The 12,953-nt window shown below is 45.8% G+C and overlaps 1 protein-coding gene across 2 annotated transcripts; it reads right to left on the reverse strand.

The window, feature by feature from the left end:
* Positions 1–1,213: 1,213 nt before the first annotated feature.
* Positions 1,214–12,902, reverse strand: LOC124151293 (kyphoscoliosis peptidase-like). Of its 2 annotated transcripts, none has more exons than XM_046523690.2 (5): positions 12,727–12,902; positions 6,880–7,076; positions 5,571–5,686; positions 4,263–4,379; positions 1,214–3,337 (listed from the first exon to the last, which is right to left on the reverse strand). In XM_046523690.2, exons 2-5 carry the CDS (start codon positions 7,066–7,068, stop codon positions 2,023–2,025), a joined length of 1,737 nt encoding a protein of 578 aa, XP_046379646.2. In that variant the 5' UTR covers positions 7,069–7,076; positions 12,727–12,902; the 3' UTR covers positions 1,214–2,022. The 2 variants fall into 2 exon arrangements, with proteins under 2 accessions (XP_046379646.2, XP_046379648.2); XM_046523692.2 differs by lacking the exon at positions 12,727–12,902 and adding an exon at positions 10,731–10,843.
* Positions 12,903–12,953: the final 51 nt, after the last annotated feature.

The raw sequence follows: 12,953 nt of genomic DNA on the forward strand, positions 1-12,953 counted from the left end.
GGGAGACACTTCTCTTGCACCCTGTGAGTAACACCTCTCTTGCACCCTGTGGTAGACACGTGTCTAGCACCCTGTAGGAGACACTTCTCTTGCACCCTGTGGGAGACACTTGTCTAGCACCCTGTAGGAGACACTTCTCTTGCACCCTGTGGGAGACACTTGTCTAGCACCCTGTGGGAGACACTTCTTTTGCTCCCTGTGAGTAACACCTCTCTTGCACCCTGTGATAGACACCTCTCTTGCACCCTGTTGGCGACACATATTTGTATTTTGTACCCTGTGTGCGACACCGCTCTTGCATCCTGTGAGAGACACCTCTCTTTCACCCTTTGTTGGACCCCTCTCTTGCACTCCTGTGGGAGACACTTGTCTAGCACCCTGTGAGAGACACTTCTCTTGCACCCTGTGGTAGACAACTCTCTTGCACCCTGTAGGCGACACATCTTTTGCACCCTGTTGCGACACCGCTCTTGCATCCTGTGAGTGACACCTCTCTTTTATCCTTTGTTTGACCCCTCTATTTGCACCCCGTGCGAAACCCCCCTCTGGCATCCTTTGAGGGACCCTTCTCTTAACCCTTAACCCGGATACGAACCTTTCGTAACCCCTACTGTATATCAAATAATGGCACTCTTTGAAGGACCCGTCTCTTGCGCCCTGTGAGTGACTGCTCTCTAACCCTCTGTGAGTGACACCTCTCTTTCACACTCTGAGTAACACCTCTCTTGCACCCTGTTGGAGACACCACTTTTGCACCATGTGGGAGACACCTCTTTTGCACCCTGGGAACCCCTCTTGCACCCTGTGAGAGACACTTCTCTTGCACCCTGTGGGAGACCCTTCATTTGCAGCCTGTTGGATACCCCTCTCTTGCACCCTCTTAGTGACACCTCTCTTTGCACCCTCTGTGTGACCCCTCTCTTGCACCCCGTGCGAAATCCCCTTCTGGCATCCTTTGAGGGACACCTTTCTTGCGCCATGATAACGACCTCTTTCTAGTGTGGCGTGAAATAAGAAGCAACAAAATATGCTCTGTCAAGAAATATAACTAACCCTTATAGTTAACCCTTAACACTAACACTAACCTGATGTAACACTAATTGTATATCAAATAATGGCCTGCAATTTCATAAACTATAAACAGATTTACTGTTTTTAAGCAATATCCCTAGTTAGTTAAACGAATACAAGGATTGACACAACTCTGAAACCATTTTATCAATTATCGTTTATTGTAACGTCATGCATGACACTGACAAATTCAACTTACCCATAGTGATGACATATAGTAATCGTTTCATGATCATGCTAAATATTCCGTCTTATTGAAAGTGGACATGGTATGAAGGGGATCAAGAAGGTCCTCAAGACCTACCAAATTTCAGAAACGAACAAAACTTAAAGAAATCGTGTTTTGATGTGTTCATATAAACGGGAATAAGATTTCATTTCAACACCATACCCTATAATAAAGGTCGATGAGTCGAAAAAGCGATAGTTGATAATATACATATGATTAGTGGGTGAGCGAGTTTGTATGGTTTTGCTGCCCTTTTAGCAATATTCCAGCAATATCACGGCGAGGGACACCGTAAAATGGCTTCACACATCGTACCCATATGGGGAATCGAACCCGGATCTTCGGCGTGACGAGCCAGCGCTTTAACCACTAGGCTACTCTACCGCCCCTCCCATGATTATGGTTGAGTCGTATGGTGGACTCCTCTGCTAGATGGACCTCCACACCAACGGAACATATGTCAGTTTGCAGTAAATACATGAATGTGCATCAAACATCTGGACGGACTGTCTGTAATATTCAATAAGTATATTCTCTGTTGATATATTTTAATAACTACCGGAAGTAAATATAAAAACAAACACAAATCCGGTGTTTTCTTTTCTACTGCAGGAAGTGATCGGAGACCTAACCTGCTTCTTAACCTCATCAAACGGTCAAGGCTGTCAGCGTTAAGCTAGTTCGATGTCTTTGTTGAAATATACCTTTGAGTAAATTCAGAGTCACACAATTCTGTACGTGTACAGGCCATCAAAGCTAGAACTATCGCCAGAGGTACCATACACACTTAACTCTTCTCCCTTTGACGGCGTTTTAAAGGTAAAGTTGAACTCTTTACCTTCCTTCTCCTTCACTTGTTTGTTGACCATTAACTTAGTTAAACTATCTGAGCTTAGTTTAAGTCGGACATCCTGATTGGCTGGAAGATCCCCAGAGAGAGGCTCATGCAGATGGCAGCCATATTTCTGAGCAGCAGTGTAAGCACCGGGGAAAGGGAGAACATTGCTTACAGCTTTTTTGCTTTCAATCAAAAAGTCAGCAACATGGTCAAACGAAGATGACTCTGAGTTCTCGGGATGTTTTCCAAAAAGTGTAAACTTATAAAAGCCAACACTGGGTACTCTTGCTTTAAGAACAAGTGTATTGCCCTCATAAAAGCCAAATACGTATCGATCCAGATCAGTTTGAGTAGAGTCTGCTTGTTCAAGACGCAGTGAGATGGGGACAAGCTTTGACGTCTTGATCCTGAGCTCGACTTCGCCAGTCGATGTAGTCACAACATCCTTTCCCAATATGTCGCTGGTGAAGCCATATTGAATGGCGTTTTGACTTGCACCCCAGGATCCCTGCTTCTTAGGGTATGGACGCAGATCTTTGGCAACAGACTGACACTGTAAAACAAAGGTGATGAGTGAGTGGTGTGTAGTACCTGATGACGATTCTGGCTTGCCAAAGATCCCCAGGTTGTATTTGCCTTCGGCAGGTGGAGTAACTCTCACTGTATACTTGTCTCCTTGTTTCCTTAAGAGGACATACTGGCTGTATTCCCGCTGGGTGTTCTTCTCCTTCAAGTGACACAATATTCCACTGAGTTTTACATTTCGCGTCTTGAAGCTGATTTCACATTCCTTGTCTACTGTGATCACTTGAGTCTTGTGGCTCGTACATTCAAACCCCCATGTGATACCATTGGTCATTGGAGAAAGAGCATTGCTGAACTCCTCGAGAGATAACGGTTTTTTCAACAGCTGCAGAGAGATACTGGCTTCTAAATTCTTGTCAGCATATGGAAAATGTTTGATGACAAAATCCTCAGGATCAGTGAGGAAATAGAATTCTTCGAACTCTTTCTCGTATTTATGGTCGTTGTTCAGGTGTCCTGCTCCCCACGTACACTCAATATGGCGCCACTCTCCCTGAACATACACCACGTTCCACGCATGGTTCGTTTGCGTGTTTAGTGTGTAGGGGCTTTCTGGGTTGTAGCCGAACCCTTTGGCGAAACCAGAGACCTTTTTGCAAGGTATCTTGCATTCGCTGTAACGATAAAGGTAAACATAAAACCGTTATTCCGTATAGTTTATGATAAGCACGGGTTGCTGAAGACCTATTCTACCTCGGATCTTCACGGGATTTTTATAACACATGCTTTGATATGGTGTGTTAACACATGTTCTGAAAATCGTATTTTATTTCAAAAGAAGAAATAGTCAATTATATCTTTTGTGTGCTCGTCATAACTTGTGCTGCAAGCTCTTTTTTGACATTACAATTTTGGCGCTTGTCTATATTCTGTTGACACATTCAGCGGTGCCACGTCATAACAGCGACGTGTAGTGCAGAACTAATCTATCCTTGCAAGGTTTGTATATAATATCCTTTATGCGTGCCCTACTTATGGCTTACGATGTAGGTATGATAGACTTTCAATGCCTGTCTGTCATGCCCTTCTGTTTGAGCTTACACAACGTGATACTTTCAGTAACGGCTCTTATCGATTTGTACTCACTTCAGAACACCTACCAACTCAAACATTGGACTCAACACATTTTTTTTTTTTTTTGTTATTGAACGACGCACTCAGCATTGTTCCACCTATATGACGGCGGTCTGCATATAATCTAGTCAAGACAATCGAGTGATCTTGAGCATCGATCCCAATTGGGATACGATGGCCAACATCAAACAAGTCAGCAAGTCTGACCACCCGATCCCGTTAGTCGCCTCTTACGACAAGCATAGTTGCCTTTTACGGCGAGCATGGGTTGCTGAAGACCTATTCTCTTACCGGGTCTTCACTGGTCGGTCTCAGCAAATTTTGCTTTACTCAAAATATTTTACTTTGTCATACTGCAATTGAGAACATTTGAAATTTTTGTTTCACATCTAGTTAAGGGTCGCTACAGTTAACTTATATTATAATTAAAAAAGGCAGTATGTTTATGTCCTGAGCATGACCTACTCGCAGAGAGATTGAAAGAGTCTGGCATATCCCTCGCAGACACTAGATCCACGCTTCAGCACTGCATCGGGGTCCTGAGAGCCACTGTTGCCACTAAAGAACCTGGATGCGTCGTAACTGTCAAAGAAATAAGCACATGAGATAATAAAGGACGAATTGTACATGCCATTTTCCCCGCATACCTAATGGGGCCTTTACACAGGATGGCGACCTTTGTGCCTCCCGTGTGCGACCATAAAATTTGTCAGGTCGTCGTTGGAGGCTCAAACGAGGCAGAATGGTTGCCTAGGTCGTTCCAAGGTGGTACACGGGAGGTGTCGACCGCTGTGCCTCCATTCGGCGACCACGGCAACCCTTGAGACACCATGGCAATGCTTCTGCCTCTTTTCTGCCGCCTTTGAGCTACCGGTAATGCCTCCACAGTCTGCCTATAAATAGAGGGTTTGTACCTGCATTGTTTCACTGTGGTTGCAGACGCTGAACAACTCGAGCAGTTACTGCTGAACAACTGCTGGAGCAGTTACATAAATACATGATTTTCTGGGTACAGGCGACCATTGAGCGTCCTGGCCAGTTTTTGATCACTCAAAGGTGACACAAAGGTCGCAGTCTTGTGTAAGGGGGGCTTTAAGACATGTAGAAAACGATTAGAAGTTGTAATGGAAGTTTGTTTGTTTGTTGTTTAATGATGCTCTCAACAATATTCCAGCTTTATGGCGACGTTCAGTAAATAATCGAGTCCGGACAAGCCAATCCAATGACTGACATCATGAGCATCGATCCAAGCAATTGGGATACGATGACATGCATCAGGCATGTCAGCGAGCCTGACCACCCGATCCAGTCAGTGGCGTCTTACGATAAGCAAGTCGCCTTTTACGGCAAGCATGGGTTGCTGAAGATCTATTGTACCCCGGATCTCAGCGGATTGTAATGAAAGTAATAAGATATATTTGAATAACATACAGCACCTTTTGGATTCCTGGTTAGAATAGATCCTGTTCTTGTTGTACCATACGACATAATGGATCGCCCACATGAAGATCCGGATAAGAATTGGGCTTCAGCAACCCATGCTTGTCGTAAGAGGCCACTGACAGAATCGGATGGGGCTCGCTGACTTGGTTGATGCATGACATCGTATAACAATTGCATAGATCAATGCTTGTGATGTCAATTACTGATATATCTTGTGTAGACTCGGTTAGTTACAGACAACCGTCATAAAGCTGGAGTATTGCTGAGTACGGAGTTTTACAACAAACAAACAAACAACCACTACACACAAGAAACCTGTACCGAACACACCTGATATTGTCACCAAGCCATCTGTAGAAGGCCCGGATTTTCTCCATGTCATTCCGGGCTGGCTTTACCAGGTACTGTGCTAGGGAGGTCACGGATGAGCGAGCACTGGCCGGAGCCTAGACAAAGTGCAAAAACAAGAACAGACAGTTACCCCGCACAGTACCGTTACCGTCAACAGATAAACCCGATTTCCAGATTTATGCATGAATGAAGACGTTTATTTCAGTAATCCCCTGAAAGCGGGCTTCATGGACAAACGGTCCGTTCTAACGGTTTCACTGTAATTATAGTTATTCAATTATCAGGAACTTGATTCTACGGTTTGGGGAGTGTCCGTTGTTTAAACCGGATGTCACAGGCAAAGGTTACCAGTTGTTGTGACTCAGTGGTTAAAGGTTCCGGAAATGGATATCGACAGGACAAACTTACTTGCCAGTATCTGCTTGTTCTGAGTTCGAATCCAAGAATCGTAATAATCACGATCCGTTATCTATCACTTTAAGCTCACTCCGCCAATAATGATACAGTTGAAATATTGTTAAAAGTCGTGTTAAACCCTGCAGGCCGACCCTGTAACCTGTTTGTCCCCTGAAAGTACGTCATACGTAATAGTCGCTGCTGCCAGAATGTATATAAGTTTCTAGACAGAACTGATAGGCGAGTGAGTGAGTGAGTGAGTTGGATTTAACGCTGCTTTTAACAGTATTCCAGTTATATCACGGCGTGTTAGCCTAATGTGGGAGGAAAGCCCGAAGTCATACAGGTCTCAGACGTTTACCATATATATATATATATATAACAAACGTTTTCGGTGAAACCCACGAGCACGGGTATGGTGCTGACAAACCTAGAAACATAATCGGGGCGAACCGGGGTTCGAACCCACAATCATAGGTTTCTGGCGTGCCCAAGGGACGTAACTCTGTACAGCGAATCGCGGCGCCTTTGACGAATGGGCCACCTGGCCCCCCTCTCACAAACAATGAATTGAGTCAAGTAAATCGTAACTGTGTGATAAGCAGAATCAATACGATTGACATAAATAATGGTCCACAGAGATTGATCGATCTTCCTTGAAATTGTCAAAATCAGGAATGACACCCAACGCATGTGTGTGGCGCTACTGCGTGAGGCACGTGCAAACTATGGGATGTGTTTTGGTGTTACGTGTTGCAGACATAAACATTCTTGCAGACCCCCTACATTTTCAAGGGGTATATATTTGATTCTCATTCAACAGAGAAACGGTACACTGACCGGTATCTTTCACGAATATAGTCACTTAAACGCATCCTCCGCCTTTTCTCACCTTCAACGCATGCGCATCAATAGCAGCAAACGCTTCCGGAGAAGGCACCGCATCACTCTTCTTCTTTTTAGGGGGCTTCAGTGGAGGGTTGGGGTCGTTGCGTGTTGGATCTGTTCGGGCGGGGGTTGGTTCTGCTCGGCCGGGGCTTTGTTCTTCCACGCCGACTTGTTTCGACTTTATGCATCCCATAATGAAACCTGAAACAAAGAATTTATGGCTGTTATAGTCGAGAGATAATTTCTGAATCGTGTGATAACAAATGTGTGCAACCAAGCGATTACCAAACAACACCCTGCAGTCTGTAGAGCCATCTGAGACACCATCAATACCCTACGGTCATTACAGCCATCAGAGACACCATCCACACCCTACAGTCAGTACAGCCATCTGAGACACCATCCACACCCTACGGTCAGTACAGCCATCAGAGACACCATCAACACCCTACGGTCAGTCAGTACAACCATCTAAGACACCATCCACACCCTTCGGTCAGTCAGTACAGCCATCTAAGACCGCATCCACACCCTACAGTCAGTACAGCCATCTGAATCACCATCCACACCCTGCAGTCAGTACAGCCAGCTGAAACACCATCCACACCCTACAGTCAGTACAGCCAGCTCAATCACCATCCACACACTGCAAACAGTACAGCCAGCTGAAACACCATCCACACCCTACAGTCGGTACAGTCAGCTGAAACACCATCCACACCCTACAGTCTCTATAGCCAGCTGAATCACCATCCACATCCTACAGTCTGTAAAGCCACCTAAAACACCATCCACACCCTACAGTCAGTAGAGCCAGCTGAATCACCATCCACACCCTACAGTATCTATAGCCAGCTGAATCACCATCCACACCCTACAGTCGGTACAGTCAGCTGAAACACCATCCACACCCTACAGTCAGTACAGCCATCTGAATCACCATCCACACCCTACAGTCAGTACAGCCATCTGAATCACCATCCACACCCTACAGTCAGTACAGCCATCTGAATCACCATCCACACCCTACAGTCTCTATAGCCAGCTGAATCACCATCCACACCCTACAGTCGGTACAGTCAGCTGAAACACCATCCACACCCTACAGTCAGTACAGCCATCTGAATCACCATCCACACCCTACAGTCAGTACAGCCATCTGAATCACCATCCACACCCTACATTCAGTACAGCCATCTGAATCACCATCCACACCCTGCAGTCAGTACAGGCAGCTGAATCACCATCCACACCCTACAGTCTCTATAGCCAGCTGAATCACCATCCACACCCTACAGTCAGTACAGCCATCTGAATCACCATCCACACCCTACAGTCAGAACAGTCAGCTGAAACACCATCCACACCCTACAGTCAGTACAGCCAGCTGAATCACCATCCACACCCTACAGTCTGTACAGCCATCTGAATCACCATCCACACCCTACAGTCAGAACAGTCAGCTGAAACACCATCCACACCCTACAGTCAGTACAGCCAGCTGAATCACCATCCACACCCTACAGTCAGTACAGCCATCTGAATCACCATCCACACCCTACAGTCAGAACAGTCAGCTGAAACACCATCCACACCCTGCAGTCAGTACAGTCAGCTGAATCACCATCCACACCCTACAGTCAGTACAGTCAGCTTAATCACCATCCACACCCTACAGTCAGTACAGTCAGCTGAATCACCATCCACACCCTACAGTCTCTATAGCCAGCTGAATCACCATCCACACCCTACAGTCAGAACAGCCAGCTGAATCACCATCCACACCCTACAGTCAGTACAGCCATCTGAGACACCATCCACAGCCTACATCCAGTACAGCCATCTAAAACACCATCCAAACCCTACTGTTAGTACAGCCATCTAAAACACCATCCACACCCTACAGTCAGTACAGTCATCTGCAACACATCCACACCCTACAGTCAGTACAGCCATCTGAGACACCATCCACAGCCTACATCCAGTACAGCCATCTAAAACACCATCCAAACCCTACTGTTAGTACAGCCATCTAAAACACCATCCACACCCTACAGTCAGTACAGTCATCTGCAACACATCCACACCCTACAGTCAGTACAGCCATCTGGGCCACGATCCACACCCTACAGTCAGTACAGCCATCTGAAACACCATCCACACCCTACAGTCAGTACAGCCATCTGAAACACCATCCACACCCTACAGTCAGTACAGCCATCTGAGACACCATCAACACCCTACAGTCAGTACAGCCATCTTAGACACCATCAACACCCTACAGTCAGTACAGCCAGCTGAATCACCATCCACACCCTACAGTCAGTACAGCCATCTTAGACACCATCCACAGCCTACATCCAGTAGAGTCAGCTGAATCACCATCCACACCCTACAGTCAGTAAAGTCAGCTGAATCACCATCCACACCCTACAGTCAGTACAGCCAGCTGAATCACCATCCACACCCTACAGTCAGTACAGCCATCTGAATCACCATCCACACCCTACAGTCAGAACAGTCAGCTGAAACACCATCCACACCCTACAGTCAGTACAGCCAGCTGAATCACCATCCACACCCTACAGTCAGTACAGCCATCTGAAACACCATCCACACCCTACAGTCAGAACAGTCAGCTGAAACACCATCCACACCCTGCAGTCAGTACAGTCAGCTGAATCACCATCCACACCCTGCAGTCAGTACAGTCAGCTGAATCACCATCCACACCCTACAGTCAGTACAGTCAGCTGAATCACCATCCACACCCTACAGTCTCTATAGCCAGCTGAATCACCATCCACACCCTACAGTCAGAACAGCCAGCTGAATCACCATCCGCACCCTACAGTCAGTACAGCCATCTGAGACACCATCCACAGCCTACATCCAGTACAGCCATCTAAAACACCTTCCAAACCCTACTGTTAGTACAGCCATCTAAAACACCATCCACACCCTACAGTCAGTACAGTCATCTGCAACACATCCACACCCTACAGTCAGTACAGCCATCTGAGACACCATCCACAGCCTACATCCAGTACAGCCATCTAAAACACCTTCCAAACCCTACTGTTAGTACAGCCATCTAAAACACCATCCACACCCTACAGTCAGTACAGTCATCTGCAACACATCCACACCCTACAGTCAGTACAGCCATCTGAGACACCATCCACAGCCTACATCCAGTACAGCCATCTAAAACACCATCCAAACCCTACTGTTAGTACAGCCATCTAAAACACCATCCACACCCTACAGTCAGTACAGTCATCTGCAACACATCCACACCCTACAGTCAGTACAGCCATCTGAGACACCATCCACACCCTACATTCAGTACAGTCAGCTGAATCGCCATCAACACCCTACAGTCAGAACAGTCAGCTGAATCACCATCCACACCCTACAGTCAGTACAGCCATCTGGGCCACCATCCACACCCTACAGTCAGTACAGCCATCTGAAACACCATCCACACCCTACAGTCAGTACAGCCATCTGAAACACCATCCACACCCTACAGTCAGTACAGCCATCTGAGACACCATCAACACCCTACAGTCAGTACAGCCATCTTAGACACCATCAACACCCTACAGTCAGTACAGCCATCTGAGACACCATCAACACCCTACAGTCAGTACAGCCATCTGAATCACTATCAACACCCTACAGTCAGTACAGCCAGCTGAATCACCATCCACACCCTACAGTCAGGAGGGCACTCAACACCCTACAGTCAGTACAGCTGAGCAGCAAGGTGACCTCGGGTTGTTTGTTGTCGATACATACATACACAAGAAAAACACGAAACAAGAGACACAGACCGCGAGTGGCAATTACCTGGATACTGTCAAGCCTAGAATTGTGGGAAAGTCCATGTATCAATCCTCAGGCCGCGTCATACCAAACTACGTTAAAAGATAACACTTGCTGCTACCCTGCCTCGGCTCGGAGTCATTGCAAGGTCTGAGTTTGGTATTCATGTTAAATTACGACATGGTATCACAGTGGGTTAGCAATAAGAATCGACATAAGTCCGGACTATTATAAAAAGCCACACACACATCACAAATGACTTCCGAATTTCAAGCTAAAGCTCCTTATAACGTTAACCTTCATCCTCGTATAATAATGCATAATCCATTTCTTTGGGATTAACATTTTTTCTTCGTGTGGGGTCCGTAAACAAAAGCCCCCCACATCGTATGTTTGTTGTGTGAGGCGTCTAAAGGGATCTGGTTGTCAGGACTGGTAACCCAGCCATTACGTGACAATAGTCACCGACGACATGGGACCTCGTTCATGATATGCATCACTGGTTTGTCTGCCGTCACATAGCTGATATATTGCTAAACAAACAAACAAACAAACAAACAAATGCCCTGTGATGAGTTTTCTCCTGTGTAATGTGCTACTGGAGTCGGACATGTATTGCGTCTGTGTAATCAACGAAAACCGTCAAATGATAAACTGATAACACCTTACATTTCAGTCAGTCGATCTACACAATGTTTTGCTGGTGACGTGAATGAAACTTGCTGGGTGAGGTGAGGTGAAATGGGGTTTAACGTCGCGTCCAAGATTATGACACTTATATAGCGACGTGCATGCACGTGTATGTGTGTGTGGCTGCTTGTACTAATCCGGACTGATGCCGATTCATAGTGCTAGCACACTGAGATACCATGCCGCAGTTTAACATGAATACCCCGCTCAGACACAGTATACTGACTCCGAGCCGACCAGTCCTTGTTTTAGCCCCTTAATGCCGAGCGCCAGACAGGGTAACAACAAGTACCATCTTTTAACGTCTTTTGGTATGACGCGGCTGGGGATCGAACCCCGGACCTTCCCCTCTCCGGGCGGACGCTCTACCATTAGACCACGGAGGCGGTCGAAACTTGCTGGGACTGTCAAATAACCAACGCGAGGTACCTCTTTAAGAACACGCTTATGGACAATAATGAAGTTACATTTCCTCATCGTCAAGTGTCTAGTGTAGACAAGGATATTTATGACATGATTTCAGTAGGAAAACTCTGCGGGAAGGTAGTGTTACCGTATTAAGGAAACCACGTCCGTGACATGCAGGCTCATTAACGTGTTATGAACACTAGAGGGAAAGTCGACCTAATGCAGCTTAACCACAATTATAATCTGCTTGTTAAATTACAGTGACGAAAACAGGTAGCGCCATATCTGGGTCGAGTTGAGTTTGCAGAAAAATAAACATGAAAATGTTATTACTATGACAATCATAAAGCATTTATGGAATATTATACTACGACATATTGAGTATTATTTATGTGTCGATATGGTTTTTTTCTGGTTGAAACAGGCTCGCAGATGCTAACGCTTCTCCGACACATCTCGAGCTCCATTAAGGAAATACAATAATCTGATTTACAACATGTACAATGTCAAAGTTTCAACTCAGCCTGACTTATGTTTTTACTTTTTTATAATTTAATAACGGAAAAGGGGCGGTCGAGTAGCCTAGTTTTTAAAGCGTTCGCTCGTCACGCCGAAGACGTGGGTTCGATTCCCGACATGGGTACAATGTGTGAAGCCCATTTCTGGTGTCCCCCGTCGTGATATTGCTGGAATATTGCTAAAAGCGGCGTTAAACCATACTCACTCACTCACTCACTCATTACGGAAATCTGATTTACAACATATAATGTCAAAGTCTAAACTCAATCATAAAAACACAATGCCTGAATCCATTGTCGGGAGGTTCACTGAATTAATATTAAAAGTGATGATTTTCACTTTTTCATATTTTTATAATTGTGCACATACAAATTCATAACGCGATACTCGGAAAGATACATACCTCAAACACCTCCACCCATATGCCTTATGTGTTGCCGAGTGAATTCAGGATATGGCTCGAGGTTTGTGTATGATAAGTGACAGTACTATGAGTGTCTATCTACTACTTATGTGCAGTGATTGGCCTGTTGCACCCAGTCCGAGTTGCCACAACACAACACTACACTACACCCCGAGATAAACGTCATGTCACTGACTACTGACCTGTAGAACCCGGAAGCACAAAAC

The sequence above is a fragment of the Haliotis rufescens genome, unplaced genomic scaffold, assembly GCF_023055435.1.
Source record: "Haliotis rufescens isolate VD_foot unplaced genomic scaffold, xgHalRufe1.0.p SCAF_47, whole genome shotgun sequence".
In the NCBI taxonomy this organism is placed as follows: Eukaryota; Metazoa; Mollusca; class Gastropoda; order Lepetellida; family Haliotidae; genus Haliotis; species Haliotis rufescens.

Bases quoted from the DNA above. Each gene is read 5' to 3' on its own strand.
- LOC124151293 (XM_046523690.2), bottom strand. From the start codon at position 7,068: ATGGGATGCATAAAGTCGAAACAAGTCGGCGTGGAAGAACAAAGCCCC. The intron at 5,687-6,879 runs GTGAGAAAAGGC...CACTTTGTCTAG, and splicing joins TTGATGCGCATGCGTTGAAG to GCTCCGGCCAGTGCTCGCTC. The intron at 4,380-5,570 runs GTGTGTTCGGTA...TTTCTTTGACAG, and splicing joins TGGCTTGGTGACAATATCAG to TTACGACGCATCCAGGTTCT.